This window comes from Leptonychotes weddellii, chromosome 3 (genome assembly GCF_054177405.1).
Source record: "Leptonychotes weddellii isolate Sample4059 chromosome 3, ASM5417740v2, whole genome shotgun sequence".
NCBI lineage: Eukaryota > Metazoa > Chordata > Mammalia > Carnivora > Phocidae > Leptonychotes > Leptonychotes weddellii.
Genome location: NC_138371.1, coordinates 99,368,648 through 99,390,641, shown reverse-complemented (window position 1 = coordinate 99,390,641; position 21,994 = coordinate 99,368,648). Strand labels below are relative to the sequence as shown.

The following is a 21,994-nucleotide window of genomic DNA, read 5'->3' as shown; positions in this document are numbered from 1 at the left end:
TCTACATGGAGTAACATGTTGTCTGTAAATAGTGGAACTTAGACTTCTTCCTTGTTGACTTGGATACCTTTTGTTTCTTTTTGTTGTCTGCTGAGGCTAAGACTTCCAGTACTGTGTTAAAAAGTAATGGTGAAAGTGGCCCTCAGCTTTTCCCCATTGAGGATGATAATAGTTGTGGGTCTTTCATATATGGCCTGTATGATGTTGAGGTATGTTCCATCTATCCCTACTTTTTTGAAGGTTTTTATCAAGAATGGCTACTGTATATTGTCAAATGATGTTTCTGCATCTATTGAGAGGATCATATAGTTCTTATCCTTTCTTTTAGTAATGTGGTATATCACATTGATTGATTTGTGAATATTGAACCACACCTGCAGCCAGGAATAAGTCCCACTTGATCGTGGTGAATAATTCTTTTAATGTACTGTTGGATTCGATTTGCTAGTATCCTGTTGAGAATTTTTGCACCCATGTTCATCAGGAACATTGGGCTGTAATTCTCCTTTTCAGTGGGGTCTTTGTCTGATTTTGGAATCAAGGTAATGCTGGCCTTGTAGAAGGAGATTGGAAGTTTTCCGTCCATTTCTTTCTTTCTTCTTCTTTTTTTTAGAACAGTTCAAGAAGAGTAGGTAGTAATTCTTTGACTGTTTGGTGGAATTCCCCTGGGAAGCCATCTGGCCCTGGACTTTTGTTTTTTTGGGAGTTTTTTGATTACTGATTCAATTTCTTTGCTGGCTTTGGGTCTGTTCAAATGTTCTATATCTTCCTGTTTCAGATTTGGTAGTTTGTATGTTTCTAAGAATTTGTCCATTTCTTCCAGATTGCTCAGTTTATTGGCTGTAATTTTTCATAATATTCTCTTGTAATTGTTTGTATTTTTGTGGTGTTGGTTGTGATCTGTCTCTTTGATTTGTGATTTTATTTATTTGGGTCCCTTCTCTTTTCTTTTTTATAAGTCTGGCTAGGGGTTTATCAATTTTATTAATTCTTTCAAAGAACCAACTCCTGGTTTTGTTGATCTGTTCTGGTTTTGTTTGTTTGTTTATATATCATTTATTTCTGCTCTAATCTTAATTATTTCCCCTCTTCTGCTGGCTTTAGGCTTTATTTGCTGTTCCTTTTCCAGTTCTTTTAGGTGTATAGGTTGTATATTTGAGACTTTTCTTGCTTCTTGAGTTAGGCCTATATTGCAAAATACTTCCCTCTTAGGACCGTCCTTGCTGCATCCTAAAGGTTTTGGACTGTCATATTTTCATTTTCATCTGCTTCAATACATTTTTAAAAAATTTCTTCTTTAATTTGCTGGTTGATTATTTGACAGAGAGAGACACAGTGAAAGAGGGAACACAAGCAGGGGGAGTGGGAGAGGGAGAAGCAGGCTTCCCGTGGAGCAGGGAGCCCGATGTGGGACTCAATCCCAGGACCCTGGGATCATGACCCGAGCCGAAGGTAGACGCCTAATGACTGAGCCACCCAGGTGCCCCAACCCATTCATTCTTTAGTAGGATTTTCTTTAACCTCCGTGTATTTGCGGTCTTTCCAAATTTTTTCTTGTGGTTGACTTCAAGTTTCAAAATGCTGTGGTTGAAAATATGCATGGTATGATCTCAATCTTTTTGTATTGTTGAAGGCTGATTTGTGACCCAGTATGTGATCTATTCTGGAGAATGTTCCGTGTGCACTTGAAAAGAATGTTTATTCTGCTGCTTTAGGATGAAATGTTCTGAATATATCTGTTAAGTCCATCTGGTCCATGTAACTTCTCTCTTTTAATTGGTAAGTTTAACCTAATTATATTTATTATTATTTCCATCTTATTCCATAGTTTCCATTAACTATACTTTCTTCTTGTCTCATTTTGTAGTTTATGTCCATTTTGATTTACTTTTTGTATAAGGTGTGAGACTTAGATTGGGTTTCATTTTTGGCCTACAGATGCCCAATGGTACCAGCTTCATGGGTTGAAAATCTCTCCTTCCTCCATTGAATTGCTTTTGCAGCTTTGTAAAAAATCAGATGGCCATAGTTGTGTGTTTAATTTATATCTAAGTACTTCATTTTCTTTAGGGTGGTTGGAAGTGGTATTGTGTTTTTAATTTTGATTTGCACATGTTCATTGTTATATAGGAATGAAATGTATATATGTGGGCTCCTTATTTATTTTTATTCTCCTTCTTTGTTTTCTGTTGGACAGATCAAGTTTTCTTGTGTGTGTTTAAAAGATGTATCTTTGTTCTTGTTTTGTTTGCCTTTAGGACCATTTCCAGAGACTTTAAATATTTGTTTTTATAATTTTCACTAGTTTCACTAGGGAGCAGGTCAGTAGATCTCCTCATGCTGTCATACCAGAGTTTTCTCACCCATGCTAGTTAACTGTCTTTACAGGAAGCTCACCTGGTGCAAAGACATCCAGCATGCTGTCACTCTCTCAATCCATTATGTCCCACTGCAAGTGTCAGGGACTCTGGCCCAATGCACTAATGGGGAGGTGGTTCCAACCCTGGACCTGACTTCCTCCCAGTTCCTAGCTGTCCCATCTATGCTTTTCCTGGGTCTGTTAGGAGATGAATTTGGCAGGCTCCTTCTCAGGCACACCTCTTCTCTTGTGGTTGCACATAGATAACTCCATGGGTCCTGGTAGCTCTCTGGTCTGTAATTAGCAGCTGTGGTTCTGACAAGCTGGGTATAATCCCAAGTCAGGGCCTCCTTCACTATTAACTCACTTGTGCTATCCTTTCTGAGATTGCTGGTCTTCATTCTCATTGGTCCTGACGCTTGGAACTAGCACCTATCCAAGCAGAAATGGCCCTTAAAGACCATCTGGTCTAGTGGCTTTTAACCCCAGTCACACTTTTAAATGACCTAGGGAGTTTTTAAAATACCAATGTCTGGGTCCCCTACTCTAAAACAGTTAAACCAGAGTCTCTGAGGGTGCAACTGGAGGTAGATGTTTGTGAAAGTTCCCCAGGGGGTTCAAATGTATAGATAGGATTGAGAACCACTGCTTTCATTTAATCCCTTTATTTTACTGATGCCCAGAGAAGAGAATGACTTGGCCAAGGCCACACAGAGTTAGATGACTTGTATGACTTTCAGCTAATTGTCTCAGCTTGTCTCACCTCTATCCCTTTTTATCAGGTATATCCTTACTTCTTTCTCTGTCTCATCTAGTTATGCCTAGAAGGCTGGGTCAAGACAGAACTTCTTGCTTACTGCTGTTCACGGTTGTGTGACATTGTCCTTAAACAGCTTCCCCAACTAAACTGTGAGCTCATGCTGAGCTGAACCAACACCTTCTTGGTCTCTGGCTACTTCCTCCACTGGACTGATAATGGCCTCTATACCCAGCAGGTGCTCAACACAGCTGCCCTCCAAGAACAGACAGGGGCACAGCGGTTTGGGAGTTAGACCTAGACTTGGAATCCTGGTTCTACCATGTAAACACTCCTGAACTTCAGTTTCCTCCTCTGTAATATGAGCTCAAAACCTCTCCCTTCATTGTTGGGTTTGCCGTAAAGCTCTGGCCTCCATATCTCTGTTTCGTGTAGGCTCCTTCCAAGACCCTGGGAGGAGCTCTCACAGTTTTATAGGCACATTTTTTATTCTTTTTCGTATAGAGAGGCCCCTCCAAATGTTATCGGCCTCAGACTTCACCGAACTTGGACCTACTCTTCCCCACCCCACAGAGTTGTTTCGGAAGTTAAATAAGATTGTGTTCATAAAGTGTGAGAAATGCAGTAGATGCTCCACAAACGTTACTTCCCTCCAGAACAGCGCAGAAAAGGGACACAAAGACAGACAGAACTGTAGCTGGTGTGCATGTTACATGTCCCCTTTAATGTCTCAAATATTGCCATTCAGCAATCCAGCCGCCATTCCACGAGTGGCCTCTGGGGTTCGGACACAAGCCTGAGGGATGCTAAGGTACCTGGTTCTCAGGGGAGGCCTCCTCAGCTCTAATGTGGCCGTGGATCCAGTCAAGGTAGCGGCTGACTTTAGTGTATATGCCGTAATTGTGGAGGCGCCCGCAGCCCTCGCCCCAGCTCACCAGGCCCACCAGGAACCAGGTGCCACGGAAGGATACAACCATAGGCCCCCCACTGTCACCCTCACAGGCATCCCGTGAGTCCCCGAGGATGCCCGCGCACAGCATGTTCTCAGAGATCATGTTGTGCATGGCCTGGATGCACTCGTTGTGCGGGGCCACGGGGATATTGATGAAGTTGAGGACGAAGGTACGGTTTCTTTTGGTCTCGCTGCGATAGCCCCAGCCGGTCACCACGGTCTCCTGGCCCACCTGGGTGAGTTCGCGCTCTGCAAGGCCACTGTCTGGGAGGCAGATGGGCACAATGGTCTGTGAGAGGATAGCGGGCTGGGCCAGGCGGAGCAGAGCGATGTCATTGTCCGTGGTGCTTTTGCTGTAGTTGGGGTGCACGAGGATCTCCTTGATGTCCACATCCATCTCCCACTTCTCCCAGCGCCGCAGGTCATACTCCCCTGTGGGGCAGAGGAGCGGTTAGAGTGCTTTGGGGCAGCCATTGGGTCCACACCGGGAGTGGTCGCTGTGTCTCCCAGGCACTGTCACGAGTGCCATAAGTCTGTGCCTCAGATCCCTGCCAGTGGTAACGGCTGTGGTGTCAGGCCTAAGGGGGCCGAATGCTGGTTGGAATTCGGTACTCACTCCCAGACGGAGCAGCGAGGCCTGGCAAGTAAGCAGCAGTGGGCAGTCAGCAGGGAAGCCCAGGACACACACCAGAGCCCCAAAGGGAACGTGGAGCAACTGCAGTGGAGAGACACAACTCTCATCTAGCAGTGCTGGCCCGAGAGCAAGGTAGTGACAAGCCACGATGGGGTCAGGGCAAGAGCAGCAAGACCCAGGGAGGACCCACAGGCTCTGCCAGGGAAGATCTGGATCACACACAGGAGACAAGATCCTCTCCAGCAAGGCTGATGGCTGCTGCAGGGACAGGGGCAGTGGTGGGGGTGGGGGTGGGGGAGTTGGAAATCCTAAACCGAGTGCCACGGGAGGCCACTGGCCATTGCCCGTGCTGGAGGTAATCGTAGGGAATATGAATTTGGTCATTCTCAATACATCTTCTCCTTCCTTTCTGCCTACACAGTGGGGAGAGCCCCCTCCAGAACTTGGTAGAGTGGGGCCCAGGTTTGTGGCCCTGGACTGCTCAGCTCTGTTCTCGTCAGTCTGTGCAAAGCATGGCCCTGAGGCCAGGCCATGTAGAAAGAAGCCTTGTGAGTCTCCTCACCAAGGATGCTGGAGGTCCACACACACAGCCGGCTATGTGAGTGGGACCCCCTCACTTTGCAAACACATGTCTGTAAGCGCCTGGGCACCAGATGTGAAGAGAATCCCCTACCTGCCAAACACCAGGTGCCACTGTGTCTAAAATTTCACCCTAAGAGTGGCTGGAGGGAGCACATAGGCCTCTTCTCCCCAGACACCCTCCATGGGACCTTAAGCAGCCTCTTGCGCAAGCACCCCAAAGACGAGGGTCCCCAAACCTGGCTAGCCTGTCTGGTGCCACCCCTCCCGGAGGCCTCTGGCGGCCCCCTCCTGCCTGCTCCAGCCCGCACCAAGCCTGACGGTGAGCTTCTTTGAGTCCTCCATGCAGTGGGCCGCTGTCAGCACCCAGGAGGTGTGGATGAGCACTGCCCCGCAGGCCAGCTTCTTCTTTGAGTCCAGCAGGATCACCTGGAATGGGAGTGGGCAGTGACATCACAAGCCTACCTCTGACAACTCCAAGTCAGGGCCTGCGGCTCTCGGCACAGCCCCAGCATGGTTCTCAAGCCCGAGGCACTGGCTGCGTAGCTAGGTCTTTCCTGGGTTCCCTGGTCACACAGGCGTGGACTTACAGTCCTTGGCTGGCACTTTCTACTTTTGTGTGTCTTACAGAGTTGGACGGTTGGAGGGCATCTCCTTGCCTTTGCCCTGCCATTGCTATAGTCATCCTTAGCAGCACCCAGAGAGTTCTGCTCACCCTTGGGGCTCAGGCTGGGACTCAAGTCCTCTGAGAAGCCTTTGAAGCCTGCAGGCTGCATTGAGTATCCCCCTCAGGGTTCCATAAGCCCCTATCCCACTGGCCATCCTGGCTTTGGTCCCATTGAGCGGCTTGTTTAGGGGCCTGACCCTCCCAGGATCTATGAGCTCCCCAAGGCCTGCCAATCCCCTGCTTATTGATTTCCGTACCCCCCCCCCCCCCAGTACCTGGGACCAAATAAAAGTGTTAGTTCCCATGGTGAGTCTGGAGAGGTACTGCAGGGTCAACCCTCCCTCCCAGCTCTCTCCCAAGCAAAACACCTCTCCCATTGGCAAGGCCTCTGCCTAAAATGCCACCAGCAGCGCAATATCTTTCCAGCTCTTTGTTAAAACTATGACTCACCTTCCTGCACATCTGCCCCATCCTGACCACTACTCTCCTGTCAGGTACCCCCATCTTTCCCTGAAACTGCTTCACCATTAGCACAGCCCCCTACTCCAAGTGAAGGCAGCATTTCCTCTCTCCATCTGTGCATCCTGACCAGGAACTCCCTGCAGGGGCTCAGTGATTCCTGACCCAACTGCTGAACAGCTGCTTCTCCTCTCACCTGCCAGGGGCTCTCTCCCCATTTGGTCTCCTTCCCATTGACGAGCCTTGGATCTACTTGGTCAGTTTGGTTTGTGTCACGTTTCAAGTGCTTGCGCTTCTTCTCCAGTCGCTTCCCTGGCTTTCCACAAGGGAACTTCACTGAAGATAGGGGGAAGCAAGTGAGTTCCTGCCAGGCACTACTCCCCAAGACTGCCCTCCCATCTTTGTCTACTTCCTGCCTGCAGGCTAGTTTGCTCCATTGTAGGGGTAAAGGGATAGGAGATGCTGAGGCACCCAATTCCAGTAACCTGCCAATCCCCTTGGGTTAGTGAGTCAGTCAACAAACAGTGCCACCTAATGGTAAGAGCCACACCAAGCAGCATCACTACCTATCTGTGTGTCCTTGGACAGATTAAACTTCTCAGAGTTCAGTATACCCAGGGCTGCTGGGAGTAATCCCTGAGGTACATAAGTAAAGTCTCATGCTGGGATGCCACCAAGCTCTTAACACAGGTAAGAAATTATGGGGAGGAAGTGGTGGGCATTCCTGGAGGGCCCCCAAAGTAGCTCTGAGCATGGTCGTGAGGTCCTCTGCCAAGAGGAGAGAGCACAGGACAGAGAACTGAGGGCTGGGAGGGCTTCCAGCATCTGCTCATGATGGACCATGCATGCGAGGTTGAGAGCTTTAGACTTGTTGTAGGAGCAGTGGGCAACCATCAGCAGGGGAATTGCATAGCGGCAGAGAATAGAGGCAGACAACAGCAACAAAACTCCAGAAGCTGGACATGGTAACTGACTTGGCTGACTGAGAAAGTGAAAACCTCAGCCAGTAATAGGGGATTCCAGCAGCAGACTGCTTTTGTTACAGAACCCCCCAGAAGCCTCAGTGCTTCTGAAGGACACAGTGTAGGTTGGGACTACAAACAGGAATGTTGAGTTTGGAAGCGAAACTGCTAGAGCCCTAGATCTCTGTCCCTGGCGCCCAGTGGCTTGACTCTCCTCTCTCAGCCCTGCAAAAGACCACAGGTGTCTTCTCTGCACAGGGTGAGCCAGAGACTGTGATCTGGGGCTCCAGCTACATGCAAGGCTGACCAGAGGGAGTCACACAGGTATCTGCAGACTGGGCAGACGCCAGCTCCTCTTCCCTACTCTGCTCCAGGGGGCTGGAAGGCAGGCTGTGCCCACTCTAACATGAGCCTGGAGGATTCCTCTCAGGACACGGCCTTGAGACCTGAGGAGCTGGGCATTAGGGGTTCTGCCAGTGACCTGGGCTTTCCAAGGGCCTCTCAGGAAAGCCCCCAGGGCCAGCTGGTCCACAGTCATTTCCTTGTAAGTTCCTGTGAATCTCTATTTCAAAATAAAAAGTTAGACATTTCTTCCCAGTAAAAGGGTTGGAATATAACATTGTGGAAGGTTCCCTGAAAGACGAACACGAAGTCAAAGCGATGGAAAACAGAAGTGATAATAAACCTAGAGGGGCAGTCCCGAGGAAAGAGATCTGAGTAACAGGAGGTCCAGGAGGCGAGAATAGAGACAGCAGGGGGAGGATATCAAAGAAATAACTAAGGAAACGTGCCTGAGGCAGTAGATACGAATTTCCACATGAAAAGGGTCCATCAAGGGCCTTGTACAACGAATAAGAAAAGACCCACACTGAGGAGCAACCTGCTGAAATTCATGATAAGAGTTGTAAAATTCTCACTTCCTAGGACATATACAAAGTTGATAAAAATTAAAAGGTATAAGAAGGAGAAGGCAGACTCATGGTTCCTGTCTCTCCTCAGAGAAGCCAGAGGTAAAAGAGGAAATGGGATGCCAGGCTGGACAAGGTGTCTTCAGAAAATAAAGCCATCCAAGGTAGATGGAGGAAGATGCTGGAGGCCTGGCCCCCTACACCCGCTCAGAGTTTGGGAGATGAGCTACCTGGCGGCCCGCCTCCTCGCCCCCTCTCTGGGAGCCTCCCGGTGCCGCCCCCACCCCTGGGATGGGCGGGGAGGGGGCTCACCTGTGGGCTCGCACTGCAGGTGGTCGTCCCCCAGCCTGTAGCCCGGCGCGCAGCTGCAGCGGCGCCGGCCCTCCCCCTCCAGGCAGTGGTGCGCGCAGCCGCCGTTGTCCACCGAGCAGTTGAAGTAGCTCACCTCTGGGAGGACCGGGGACGAGGCGCGGGGAGCGCACGGTGGCGCGGCGCGTCCCGGCCCCCGGCCCGCCCCCCGCCCCCCGCCCCCCTCCGCGGCCGGCCCTCTCACCGTGCCGGCAGAAGCGACCCTCCCAGCCCCGGCCGCAGTAGCAGCGGAAGGCGCTGATGCCGTCGATGCACGTGCCGTGCCCGCAGCACGGGCTGTCGCACGGGTGCTCCGGGGGTAGGGCCGCGCACTGGTCCCCGTCTGCGACATGGGAGGAGGGGCGTCACTGGTGCCGCCAGCCCCCTCCCCGTCCCTGCAGCGGCCCAAAGAACCCGAGGGTGTTAGGGGCACCGCAGCCCGGGATCTAGAGCGCACTCACCGACGTACTTGGACCAGTAGGTCAGCTGTGGAGAAAAGGGACAGGGTCAGAGGCCATCCTCCCATGTATAAGTACTGGGGAGCCCAGGGGCGCCTCCTGAGTCTGGCCCACGTGGGGCAGGGGAGGGAAGGGCTTCTGGACAAAGAGGGGTCTACCCCTGCTTGTTGCCAGCCGCTGGGGCAACTGCACTCTGAGCAGGCCTACAGTCCTCCTTGCCCCCTGCTGCCCATCTCCACCCCACATCCCAGGCACCTCCCCCCCCCCCCCCTGCAATGCGGCTGGAAGCTTGCTCTCTGGACGGTCTGTGACCACAACAGCCTTTACACTGGAAGGGACCCAAATCTCCCACCCAGCTGCTCTGCCTCCTTCCAGCCTCCATCACTCCTTTAGGCTTCTCTGGACCTCTCATGGATGTGATCTTTCCCTGAGCCATGTTCTCAAAGTGGAGACCTTGTTGGTTAGAAGTTGATTGCTGATTTAGAAGGTCTGCTTGTCCAGCTGAGGCCCTGCTGCTGCTGCTGGTCTGGGACCATCCAGCCTGATGGTCCCTTTAGCAGTGGCTCTGCCCTGCTGGGCCTGGGAGAACTTAGGGTAAGGTGCTCAGATTGTGGCTGCAGAAAGTCCTTTGGGCATCTGTTGAGGAGCGCATTTGGGAAAAGAGGCAGTGGGGATCTAGGCAAGGAGGTAGCTGCTGAAAAGGCAGACCAGAATTCCCCCCTTAGCCTTGGAAGGAAGGGCATCCCTATAGACAGCTTAGAAGGGGACCCCAGGTAACAGCACAAATTCTGGTCCTAGTAGCTCAAGTAAGCCCTTGGGGATGGAGTGGGTCCAAGCCTTGTATCGGATAGCCACCTCCTTTCCCAGTCCATCCTTCCACCTCAGCGCTGCCACCACGGGGCCCTGGGAGCCAGAGAGGACATGAACTCTTCCCTCTGATTCCCTGAGCAATCAGATTTTGCCTCTCGAGAATTTGAACTGAGGCACAGAGGGAGTGTATATAGACATCAGGGAGTCTTGGGTCACACAGCCCCTGACCGGCAGGTGCTTGGCTGGAAGCAGAGAGGGTGGCATTTTGGTCACAGAGAACAGGGGGACATAGCAGTGGCCAGTTGTGGGCAGAGGACGGGCTGAACTTCCTCCAGTGGGGTTGTTGGGAATCCCAGCTTCCCCAAACTCCTATTCCTGGAGCTAATTGCAGAGTTCTGTTCCTTGCAGTCACATGTGCCCTGACCAAGACTGTAGGGCCAGCGTCCTCTTCATTCCACTCGCACACCCCCGCCCCCCCGAGTGAGCTGGATGGAGAAGGGGCTGGTGCCCACTGCCTCCCCCGACTCCTAAGAGGGCCTCAGCAGTGGGGCCCCAGCTTGCTCCTCCAGACCCCTGCTGGCCACCAGCCTGCCCCTGAGGCTCGTCCTCTGCACCCAGCCAGATGGCCTTACTGTGTCATCCACATTTTGGAAAATCTCCTGGGCCTCCTCGAAGTCACAGATCTCCTCTATGCACTCCCGCTCCAGGCTGCCTGCCCGGATCTCCTCTAGGAAGGAGTTGGCACGCTTGTGGATCCGCAGAACCTGGTGGGCCCTCTTGCTGCTGGAGAACACTGAGTCTGGTTGGGGGGGAGGGGAAGCTCATTGGGGGGAGGGGCCTGGGGTGGGGGCCACTCTGTGGTGAGTCCCAGGAGACATTTTTGTCTTGGGCCCTCAGGCCTTAAAGCTCCCCTGCTCCTCTGCTCTCTTCCTCCACACACAGCAGATGGCCAGCCTTGGAAGACAGGAGACTTGGCCATTCAGAGTACATGCGCTGGACAGAGAGCCCTCCCTTTGGACCCAGCCTGACCTCTGTGTGACCTTGAGCCAGTGCCTTTGCCTCTCTAAACTTCAGTTTCTTCGCGCAACCCTGAGGATGAGATAATGGTGCCAAGCCGCGCAGTGTCTGACCTAGGAATGAGCACCCAGGGACGCGTGTTGGCTGGATGTTGGGGTTATTACCAGGCCTGCAAGGTTCACTCTGTCTCGTTGCTCTCGAGTCCCCCTGTACAACCCTATCTTGCCGCTGTCCCGCCTCCCTCCGCTCCCCTCCTTGGCCTCCCCCGAGTGGAGCATTTCCCCTGCCTTCCCATCTAGCGGGCAAACCAGGAGGACGGCAGCCCTGTCTCAAAGATCAAGAAGCTCAGGAAGGGGCTCAAATGCTATAGCAGCAGCCGTGCGCCTCCAGGAGCCTCGGGGCGGGGCCTGCTAGAAGGTACTGGCACTCATTCCCCCTCAGACTCCCAGGCACCCTGGCTTCCTCCTGTGGGGGGGCGGTGGTGGCAAGGGAGGGGTGGAGCGGGGCAGTCCCTGCACTCGAGCCTTGGAGGATAGGCTGCCCTGCGGTGGCGTGGGTGCTGGCCAGGCCCAGCTTTGGCACTTACGGGACTGGGTGGGTGGAGGGGAAAGGCCCAGGGGACTGTGTGGGGCACTCCCAGACTGGAGGAAGGAGCTTCAGGACATGCCCCCACCCCGGGGGCTCCTTGAGGTCACCACAGTACTCTGTCATCACAGTAACCGCCCCCCCCCACCGGCCCCTGCCCAGCGGGGGCACCTGCTGAATTCCAACAGGGGACTGTCAGGCAGTTCCTCCCCACGGTGCCTCTCGTGTCACACTGAGGCTCAGAAGAGATGCTGCACGGGGTGGGGGCCTCGTGCGGCGCCAGAGAGGGTCTCGTGAGGACCCCGAGGGCCCCAGGGAAGGGGGACAGTGGCCTTACCAGGAGGAACTGGTGTGCCGGAAGTTCCCCAGATGGTCACCAACAGTAAGAGGCTTGCGAGCTGCCACATTCTGGAGTTGCTGCCACCTGTCTGAGGAGGACTTCTGAGCTTCCAACAGCCCCACTGGCCCCTGCTCTGCCTGCCGCCCCGGCGCCAGATGGGAGCTGACTGCAAGGGCTGGGGCTGGGGCTGGTGGTCCCTGTTCACTAGACGGACAGCCGCTGATGCCTCAGTGTCCTTGCCTGTGTGGGGCTAGGATCACAGCAGCTGCCCAGCATCGGAGGGCTGAAGAGAAAAAGTGGAAAGGGCACGGAGTCCTGGGGAAGATCAAAGGGGACTCAGCACAAAAGGGCCATGGCAGGTGTCCTCTCTTGCCCTGTTCTTTGAGGGTCAGGGGGTGGTGCCTTTGCTGATCTAATGGCCAGGCTGAGAGGCATACCTAACATTTATCAGACATTCATGGCGTTTTTCAAGCAATTTATACGTGGTTCAGAAGGCAGGACACCAAAGTCAGACCACTTGGTGCAAATCCCAGCTCTGGGACAGCAACACTGGGCAAGATACCTAACTGTTCCATGCCTCAGTTTCCTGGTTAGAAAAACTGTGTTTCTGCCTTATAGGGTTATTGTGAGAATTAAATGAGTTAACCCACATAATGCTCTTAAGACGGGGTTTGTATACAGCAAATGCTCAGGAAATATTAGCTTTTATTATCTCAGTTAAAACTCATAACGCCCACGAGGGAGGTATTAATGTCATCACCCCATTTTATAAAGGGTGGTCACATTGAAGCTTAGAGGAGGGAAATAGCTTATTGAAAACCCACAACCAGGACGTGACAGAGCTAGGACCTGAGCCCAGGCCTATGTGGCTCCAGGCTTGGAATCTTAACCCCTGCCCCAAACTACCGGGTGCCCCACAAAGCCCCAGAAGTAACCCTGCTGGCTGTAAACGGAGGAGGAGGGAGCCCTCCACTGCTTCCAAGCCCGAGGGCTAGGCCTGCCTGCCCCACCTGCAACCTCCCCCACTCCATCTGACATCACTTTCTGTCTTCACTGACTCCCCCGGAGACTGTTTCTGACATTTGTTTAGATCAGACACCCTAGGTTTAGAGGTGGGGGTGAGGTGGGGAGAATGGGGAGTCCTGGGCTCCAAGCTGCCCCTGACGATGTCCCTTGGCCCTGGCGGCCCTCAGACCACTTCCACTTGCCTCCAAGTCTGGGAAAAAGGCCCCTGGGGACTGTGGCACCCAGGCCTGAGGAATGCCAGCCGACGTCCTGGCCTGGCCCGTGGCAGAGCCCTAATATCCCATTAGCCCAAGCTCTAGCCAGCGTCTGGAACCCTGGCTGGAGCATTCGACCTTCACATCTGCTCATCCCTCCTCCATCCCCTGTCACAGACCTGCCATGAAGGGGACTTACTGGGGTGGGCCAGGGAGAAACTGCAGGGTCGCCGTCCCACTGCCATGACAGCCTGAACTGGGCGTGAGTTAATCCATAACCTCAAATATTTGCTTGGCCCTCAGTGCTGAGGCCTCCCCCTCCACAGATAAACAAACAGCCTCCCAGCTCTGGATGGCCCTGTTTGCCCAAAGCCCACCTTTGTCCCCCAGTTGGTGCCATCCAAGAGGGAGGGCGGGGAGGGATGGGCGATTGTCAAACTGTCTACAGATGAGGTCTCATTTTGGCCTCAAAGGTGGTTGGCTGAAGGAGGGACATTGTGTCTATGTGGCAGATGGGGACATTTTTACCCAGAGATATTGCAGTTTTCCCCAGATCAGCCCAACTGGTAATGATTCCATATTTCACCAAACCTAGGATGCCATTAATTATAAGATGCACCTATTTTATGTGGCAGTAACACTGTCAATTACACAGGGACGCAATGTCCCGATTTCCAATTTTCATGATGAAAAGATACCCCTCTCAGGGTCCCTGCCACGTGAGCGCTGGCCACTCAGCTCGACCCTCGGCTCCAGTAGCTCCTGTAGCTGCCCGCACAAGGGCACGTGGCTACTCCCATAATCTCTACTTTGCAGATGAGGACCCTCAGAAATCTCTTATTAGCTGCCCAAATTCACCAAGCTGCGAAGTGGCCGGCCTGGCGTCGACTCAGGTCTTCCTGGCACCTCTTGGCCACCTTTGCAAACAAGTGAGAAAAACAAACCTGGTTCTGGAAAGGCTGCTGTCAGTCCGTGGCTGGGACGCTGGGGAAGAGAAGGACAGAAGTACAAGGTCCAGCTTGAAGCCTTGGCGCCAGTCCTTAAGTCTGTCGACATTTATTAGGCATCTCACGTTCCTGTACCTGCTGTGAGGGCTTGACCACACCCCTCAAAGCCCGAGCTCCTTCAGGGGTCACGTGACCCTGTCCCGCTGGCCTCCAGGCCTGCCCAGGAAAGTCGCCTGACCCAGGGGTCAATCCAGTTCTCCACCCCAGCCCGCAGGAGTAGGGCCTCGGAGCCCTCGTTCCACTGTGAGCACTGGACTGGGGAGATTCTGAAGCCCAGAGCCCGGGCATCCATGTTTGGGCCCAAAGCAGAGGAAACTGAGGAGGAGGAAGACAGACGCAGGAGAGAGGCTGAGACAGGAGACCTTGGACACTCAGGAGTGGGAGGGAGCAGCAGGGGCAGGCCCCTACCCTCCAGGGTGGGCACATCCTGGCTCTGGGCTCATGAGGGTCCCCTGCCCTCCTAGGAAACCCCCTCTTCCCTTAAGTTGCCTTAAATTGACTGGGGCAGCTTGTGTTCCGTAGGACAGGCCCGCAGCCGCCGGAGAAGGCAAGAGGAGCAGGGCGAAGGAACGAAGGGACGTCACACAAGCTGGGGTGGCCAGGGAAGGCTGCCTGGGTGAGGTGGAGCTTCAGCTGGAGGTCCCAGGGCAGGCAGGACCCGGGAATAGAGGAAGGGCCCTGAGGAGGGGAGGGAGGGGAGGCACAGGAGACCCAGAGCGGGGAAGCAGAGGAGAGGGTGAGAGGGAGGGGAGGAGGAGATAATGGAGTTTGGAGTGCAGCCTGGGGCAAGTGGGGCGCCAGCGGCTGTCTTGCGAGGGGCTGCGGCGGTCGCCTCGGGAAGGGGCCGGGCGGTCTTCGCAGGTCAGGCAGGAAGCTCGGAGTCCGTGCGCTTGGCCACACAAGAGGGCAGCTCGGCCGCCCCCGGACCTCGTAAATGCCTCCGGCGCCCACGTTCTCGCTCTATAGGCGGCCTCCCTGTGAGTCCGCCGCAGATGCCGTCCTGGGCTCTCCTCACGCGCACTTACTTCCCGCTGCCCCCTTCGCCAGGCTCTCTGGCTGTTCCCTGGGGCTCCGTCCTCCTTGCCTTCCCCCCCCCACCAGACTCCTCACCTGCCACCTGCCCTCCAGCTGGCAGCGGCGATCGGTTCCACGGGACGTCTACGTAGGGTCCACACACTGATCCTGAAGGTGGATGAGGGACTGTGTCTGAGGCCCCCACATCCAAGCCCGCCCAGACGCCCAAAGCACCGGCAGCCAGAAGTGCCAGGGCAGCTGCAGGGGGAGAGGTGACCAGTGTGGGGGTCTGGCCAGGCCTTGAAGGCTGCCCGGAGCGGGGGCAGGAGGGCTCCTCTTGCTTGTTGGCCGGCTGGGGCACCTGAGCAGGGGTGCCTTCCTCAGGCCTCCTTCCCGGGGGGCAGCGCAGGGAATGCGAGCCACCTCCCTGAAGCAGGGATGCTCCCCGCCACCAGCTGCTCCCCAGGTTTGTGCTGGCTGAACGGCTGCCATCCTCCGGGAGAGTGCGGCCAGGAATCCAGGTGTCTGTGCTCACTGGCAACAGGTTCCAGCTGGGGGGACCACTGCTCTGGTCCCTTGGGAGGGTGCAGGCTGCCCTTCCAAGGGGCGGCCTCGCCTGGCTGCTTGGCCGCTGCTCATTTGCCTTGTCTGACGCTGGGGTTTTCCTTCCCAGATGTGAGTCAGCCCTGTTGGGCCTGAATTCAGTCAGGCCCACTCTCCCGATGCCAGAGCAGGACTTTGGCGTCACAGCCAGCCATGATTCAGAGAGCGGAAGGACGTCTGTGTGCAGGGAACGGACTGCATTTGTGAGGACGTGGGCAGAGGACTAAGAAGCAAAGGTGTGGGGTTCCGGGTGAAGGGGGAGAGGAGTTTGCGGGGAGGGCTGCAGAAAGAAAGCCAAAACTAGGAGATGGCATCAAGCAGTGGGGTATTCAAAAACCTCATCTTTGATGTCAGGCTCACACAGGTTTATTGTTTTTTAATTAATTAATTTATTTATTTTTAAGATTTTATTTATTTATTTGAGAGAGAGAGAGAGCACCAGCAGAGTGAGAAGCAGACTCCCTGCTGAGCAGGGAGCCCGATGCGGGGCTCGATCCCAGGATCCTGGGATCATGACCTGAGTGGAAGGCAGATGCTCAACCGACTGAGTGACCCAGGCGCCCCCTCACACAGGTTTAAACTTCAACTTTGTTCCTTCCCTCAGCTTCAGTTTCCACATCTGTAAAATGAGGCCAATAATAGTGTGCGCCCCAGGTGGTTGTTATGAGGGTTCAATTAAATATTTTCTACAAGGTGGACAGAGACTTAGGTGATCAACCAACAGCAATGTCCTCTCTTGACTCCCCAAGTATCCTAGAGAGAAAGTGAGGTACCACATGAAGCTTTGTGAGGATCAGCCACCCGGGGAAAATGGGTGCCCCCCCCTTTCATGAATGCCTGTGAAGGCATGGGGGAGGTGACCCAGGAGGGGGACAGGAAGGGCCAGCTGCTGTCTGTGCAGCCACCGGCTCCGAGTATCCAGGGCCCCCGCACTCCCCAGGGCTGGGGTGTGCTCTTATCCAGCACTGGCCCCCAATCTCGAATCTCAAATAGAATCTCGTAGAACCTCAGCTACCTCTCCTGATCAGGGGGTGGGATGGAGGGCTCACAGCACTGCCGCTGGCGCTCACCCCAGGCCCGCTCCTTGGTGGGCGTCTTGTCCATTCTCCCTGCTGGGGAAGGCCTGGAGCTGCTCAGGGCTCAGCCCAGGGAGGCCAGGGAACAGAGAAACCAGAGGCTCTGGGGAGCCCCCTCCCACACTGGGAAGAAGAGGAGGTGGATGGATGCAGCCAAGGTCAACAGCACTACACATTGAATCTTTTTTTTTTAATCAGGTTTGAGGAATAATATACATACAATAAAATTTGCTTTTTAAATATTCAGTTCTGTTGTTTAGACAAATGTATGTAGTAGCGTAACCACCACCACAGTTAGGATTATAGGACATTTCTGTCACCCTCAGAAGTTCCCTGTGCCCCACTGCCACCCTGGCAACTGTTGATCTGGTTTCTGTTGCTTTCTCTAGAATGGCATATAAATGGAATCCTACAGTATGTAGCCTTTTAGGACTGGCTTCTATCACTCACCAAAGCTTTTGAGATTCTTCCATGTGGATGTGTGTATCAGTAGTTTCTATAGCTGAGTAGTTTCCATTATATGGATATACCACAATTGGTTACCCATTCACCACTTCTTGGCTATTATTAAATAAAGCTACTGGAACATTCATGTACAGGTCTTTGTGTGGATATGTTTTCATGTCTCTTGGGCAAGTCTCTAGGAATGGGACTGCTGAGTCATGTGGTAAGTACATTTATTTCTATTAAAAAACAAAAACAAACTGTTATATAAAGTGGCTGTACCATTTTGCATTCCCACAAGCAAAATATGAGTGTTCCAGTCGTTCTGCATCTGCTCCAGCACTTGCGTGGTCAGTTTTTTATTTTGTTATTTTTGGCCATTCTAATAGGTGTGTGGTAGGATCTCATTTCATTTCCCCAGTCACTAATGATGTTAGTCATCTTTTCATGTGCCTAGTTGCCATTCATATATCCTCTTTGGTGATGTGGCTGTTTCAATATTTGGCCTGTTTTTTAAAATTGAGGGTTTTTTTTTTTAAAGATTTTATTTATTTGAGAGAGAGAGAGTGCAAGAGTGGGCGGTGTGGCAGAGGGAGAGAGAGAATCAGACTCCCAGGCAAACAGGGAGCCCAGGACCCGGGACCATGACCTGAGCGGAAGGCAGATGCTTAACCGACTGAGCCACCCAGGCACCCCGGTCCTTTGCATTTGTATACACATTTTAGACTCAGCTTGTCAATTTCTTTAAAACCTAAAAAAAGCTTGCTGGGATTTTGAATGGTACTGAGTTGATTCTATAGAACAATCTGGAGAGAAGAGACATCTTACTGGTGGGTCTTTTGATCCGTTAGCCTGGTATTCCCATTTAGGTCTTTGTTAACCTGTCTCCCCAATGTTTGATAGTTCTTAGTATATAGATCTTGAACATATTTTGATAAATTTATCCCTACTTATTTTATGTTTTTTTAATGCTATTGTAAATGGCATTTTTACATATTTCAATTACAATTTTGTGTTGCTAGTATATAGAAATACATTGATTGTTTTATATTGAGACTTATTTTTTCAGTTTTACTGAGATAAAACTAACATATAACATTGTATTAGATATAAAGGCATACAATATGATTTAATATATGTATACATTGCAAAATGATTACCACATTAAGTAGAGTTGACATCCATCACCTCACATAGTTACAATTTTTTTCTTGAGAAATTTTTTTTTAATATTTTATTTATTTGACAGAGAGAGAGCACAAGCAGGGGGAGCGGGAGAGGGAGAAGCAGCCTCCCCGCTGAGCAGGGAGCCCAATGTGGGACTCGATCCCAGGACGCTGGGATCATGACCTGAGCCGAAGGCAGACCCTTAACCGACTGAGCCACCCAGGCATTCCGAGATGAGAATTTTTTAAATCTACTGTCTTCATGACTTTCACAAATACAATACAGAATGGTTAACTCTAATTACCATGCTGCACATTACATCCCCAGAACTTATTTATAACTGGAAGTCTGTACCCTTTGACCACCTTCCCTCTCGTCCCCCACCTCTGGTAACCACTAATCCGTTTTGGTTTTTTTTAAGGATTTTATTTATTTATTTGTCAGAGAGAGAGATGGAGAGAGAGAACACAAGCGGGGGGAGCAGGCAGAGGGAGAAGCAGGCTCCACACTGAGCAAGGAGCCCGATGCAGGACTTGATCCTAGACCCTGGGATCATGACCTGAGCCGAAGGCAGACGACCCATAGCATCCCTACTCGTCTGTTTTTGAATCTATGATGAACTCATAGATTTTTACGCTCCACATGTAAGTGAGATCATACAGTATTTATCTTCGACTTATTTCTTGATTCCACAAGCATGTGCTGGTGTGACTGACCATCCTAGTTTGTCTGGGACTGTTCTGACTTTAGCCCTAAAAGCCCTACATCTGGTAAACTCTACCCTCGGATGAGAAAACTCCCAGTTTTCACTGACAGGTACAGAAGGTTAGGGGAAAGGTACAAAACACAAAGGTGACCCCCAAAAGAGGGGCTGAAAGCAACACTGGTTTTAGTACCAAATGGACCCAGGACTTTCCCCAGTCCCTGCTGCTGCTGACGGGGACAGCCATGATTGGCAGTTCGTGAGCATGCATCAGCCATTATTAACCACCCCCTCCCATCACTTAAGAGTGCTGGCATCTGGAGGGCGAACATCCACTTTGCCTGTGGATTCACTGTTGTGCTTTGTATCTAGACAGTGCTAGTTTAATTTTTAACATGATGAATATTGCGACCATGTTTTTTTTGAGTTCAGATGATGAACACGAGCATGATTACAAAACCAATGCCAGCATGCACCAGACGTCATGGTCATTTAGAAAGCTAAACGTGGGCCGCCTGGGTGGACGTTTATGAATGGTTCTTCCAAAACTGCTGATCTTTGAAAAGGCCAGAAGGATCTTGAAAAAGGATGATCCGATGGCACCTGAGTTGTTCAATGTTCTGTATATAGGAAGTAACAAAAACTCATGTAATAAAAAGTAACTCAGTTTTGGGGAAATAAAACAAAATGTCATCAGAAGAGGGACAGCCAATTTAAACAGGACTTTCTCACTTCTTTACTAAGACTGGAACTTATTTGTGATGCAACTTTAATATCACAAGTTCAAATACTTCTTTGCTTTAAAGCCATTTTCTCTGAGACACACGCAAGTATGAGAGAGAGCGCACGCGCTTTAATTTATGACACCCGGTGTGCTTCAAAATGTTTAAAAAGATGGAACTTTGGATGTTGAATTTATTGATGCATAGGAGCTGACAAAAAGCTGTTTTACCAAAATCAGCCTATAGATACAAAGAGGATGGGCATTTTTGGAGAGCTGGAAGCTAATCCCTACAAGTCTAAAAACCTGCTGTTGTTAGTAAGATCCTAAGTATTCCATGCTCAAATGATTTTGTTGAGAGAATCATTAGCTCGCCATCACACTGGACTGACAGTAGGAATTAGTGTAATGTGGGCTTAATAAGAGCAGGACTGCAAGTCAAAGAATTTTGTTTGGTGATATTCAGTTTGATCACTACATCAAAGAAGGGTTTCCTAAAAGCTGCAGGCAAGGAAACAGAGAGAGGTAAAAATCTCCTCTGCATCATAGGACAGAAATGTTATTGTTATTTTTTTAAATTAAATATTGGTACTATGTTTAGTCCTACTGGATTCACATTCTCTTAAAAAGTCTTACATGTATGTATCTTTTTTTAAAAAGACTTTTTGTAGAGCAGTTTTAGGTTCACAAAAAATTGAGGGGAAGGTACAGAGATTTCCCATATACCCCCCAATGCTGCACCCCCACATGTATAGACTCCCCATCATCAACATCCCCACCAAAGCGTACATTTGTTATAACTGATGAACCTACATTAATACATCATAATCAGCCAAAGCCCATAGCTTACATTTGGGTTTGCTCCTGATGTGGTACATTCTGTGGGTTTGGACACATGTATAATGACACCATTCATCATTATAGTATCATACAGAGTATTTCCACTGCCCTAAAATCATCTGTGCTTCATCTGTTTAGCCCTGCCTCCCCCCAACCCCCGCCCCCCAACAACCCCTGGCAACTACTGATCTTTTTTTACCATCTCCATACTTCTGCATTTTGCTGAATGTCATATAAGAATGTCATGGAATCATACCATATATAGCCTTTTACATGTATGTATCTCAATACAAATTTTAAGTATCCAATGAGTTAAAATAAATTGCTGTATCAGAGATTAGAAACATATTTTTATATTTCTTTCTCACAAAGTAGTCCTACTAATTATTATTTGCCATTGTTACTAATCCTATTGTTCTGTTTAAGTAATAGCATTTGTGTAACACAAAAGTAAATAATACAGAATATATAATTTACAATAAACACCTATTTTTCATATTTTGATGCTATTTATAATTCTAACATGATTTCAAATAAACTTTTTCATATTTCTATGTTAAAGCAACATATACACATGTATGTGTATAATTATTTTTAACATATTATTACGGGTTTTGGGGGTCTGGCGTGGCTGTGTCCCAGGCTGGATCTCTAAAGTTGGTCACGCGTATACATGTCCCACCTCCTCCTCTGCCTGGGCTCTGTTTAAGCCAAGGGATGCAGAGCCTACGAAGGCCTGGCCGCTGTCCTCAAGGGGCCCACAGCCTGGTGATGAAGCCAGACCCAAAACAGGACGGCACAGAGCAACGCCGAAGGTGCCAGGATGGAGGCTCCCCCAGGTAACCCAGCCCGGAGGAGGTCTTCTGGGAAGGCTTCCTGGAGGAGGCGGGCCTTGGGCTGGCGCGCGGAGGCGAAGGACGGGACGCGGGGTGGCGGCGGTGGTGCTTGGAGTCCGGGGAGAGGGCGTGTGAAGTGTCGGGCGGAGCGCGGCACCGGGGTCTCTCGGGGCAGGTGCACAGCCCGGTCCCCCTCCGGCCGCCCCTCGCGCCCAGTGCCCCGCGTCCTCCAGGCGGTCCTGCGTCCCGCTCCGCGGAGGTCGGAAGCCGGAAGGGCCGCTCCTGCGGCGGGGCGTCCGCTCCCGTCGCGAGCACGGCCGCCGACACCGCCGCCAGCACGCCTGGCGCCCCGCCGGCCTCCCGCGGGCGTCTGCTGGCAGCGCGCCTCCCGCTGAGTCAGCCTGTGAGTCAGCGCCCCCTGACCGCGCCGGCCCGCCGCGTCTGGGCCCCGGTTAGGGACGCGGGGCGGGGGCGGGGAGAATGGGGACGGGAGGGCAGGGAGGAGGAAAGAGGGGAGGGGAGAGGAGG

At 51.7% G+C, this 21,994-nt stretch overlaps 1 protein-coding gene and 1 long non-coding RNA gene across 3 annotated transcripts in view; one reads left to right on the top strand and one right to left on the bottom strand.

The window, feature by feature from the left end:
* Positions 1-3,808: 3,808 nt before the first annotated feature.
* Positions 3,809-15,160, bottom strand: PROC (protein C, inactivator of coagulation factors Va and VIIIa). Its single transcript, XM_081814644.1, has 9 exons — positions 14,000-15,160; positions 11,833-11,919; positions 10,526-10,692; positions 9,087-9,111; positions 8,831-8,968; positions 8,590-8,724; positions 6,604-6,743; positions 5,593-5,710; positions 3,809-4,500 (listed from the first exon to the last, which is right to left on the bottom strand). The coding sequence occupies exons 1-9, from the start codon at positions 14,109-14,111 to the stop codon at positions 3,923-3,925; spliced, it is 1,500 nt and encodes a 499-aa protein (XP_081670770.1). The 5' UTR covers positions 14,112-15,160; the 3' UTR covers positions 3,809-3,922.
* LOC115943637 (uncharacterized) overlaps positions 11,026-21,994 on the top strand; it is a 12,174-nt gene continuing 1,205 nt past the window's right edge. The window contains exons 1-2 of one of the 2 annotated variants that reach the window (XR_014143661.1): positions 11,026-11,327; positions 21,341-21,869. This is a non-coding gene — a long non-coding RNA (uncharacterized LOC115943637). Of the gene's footprint in view, positions 11,328-21,273; positions 21,870-21,994 lie in introns of those variants that run through there. The other variant, XR_014143660.1, reaches the window with a different exon arrangement.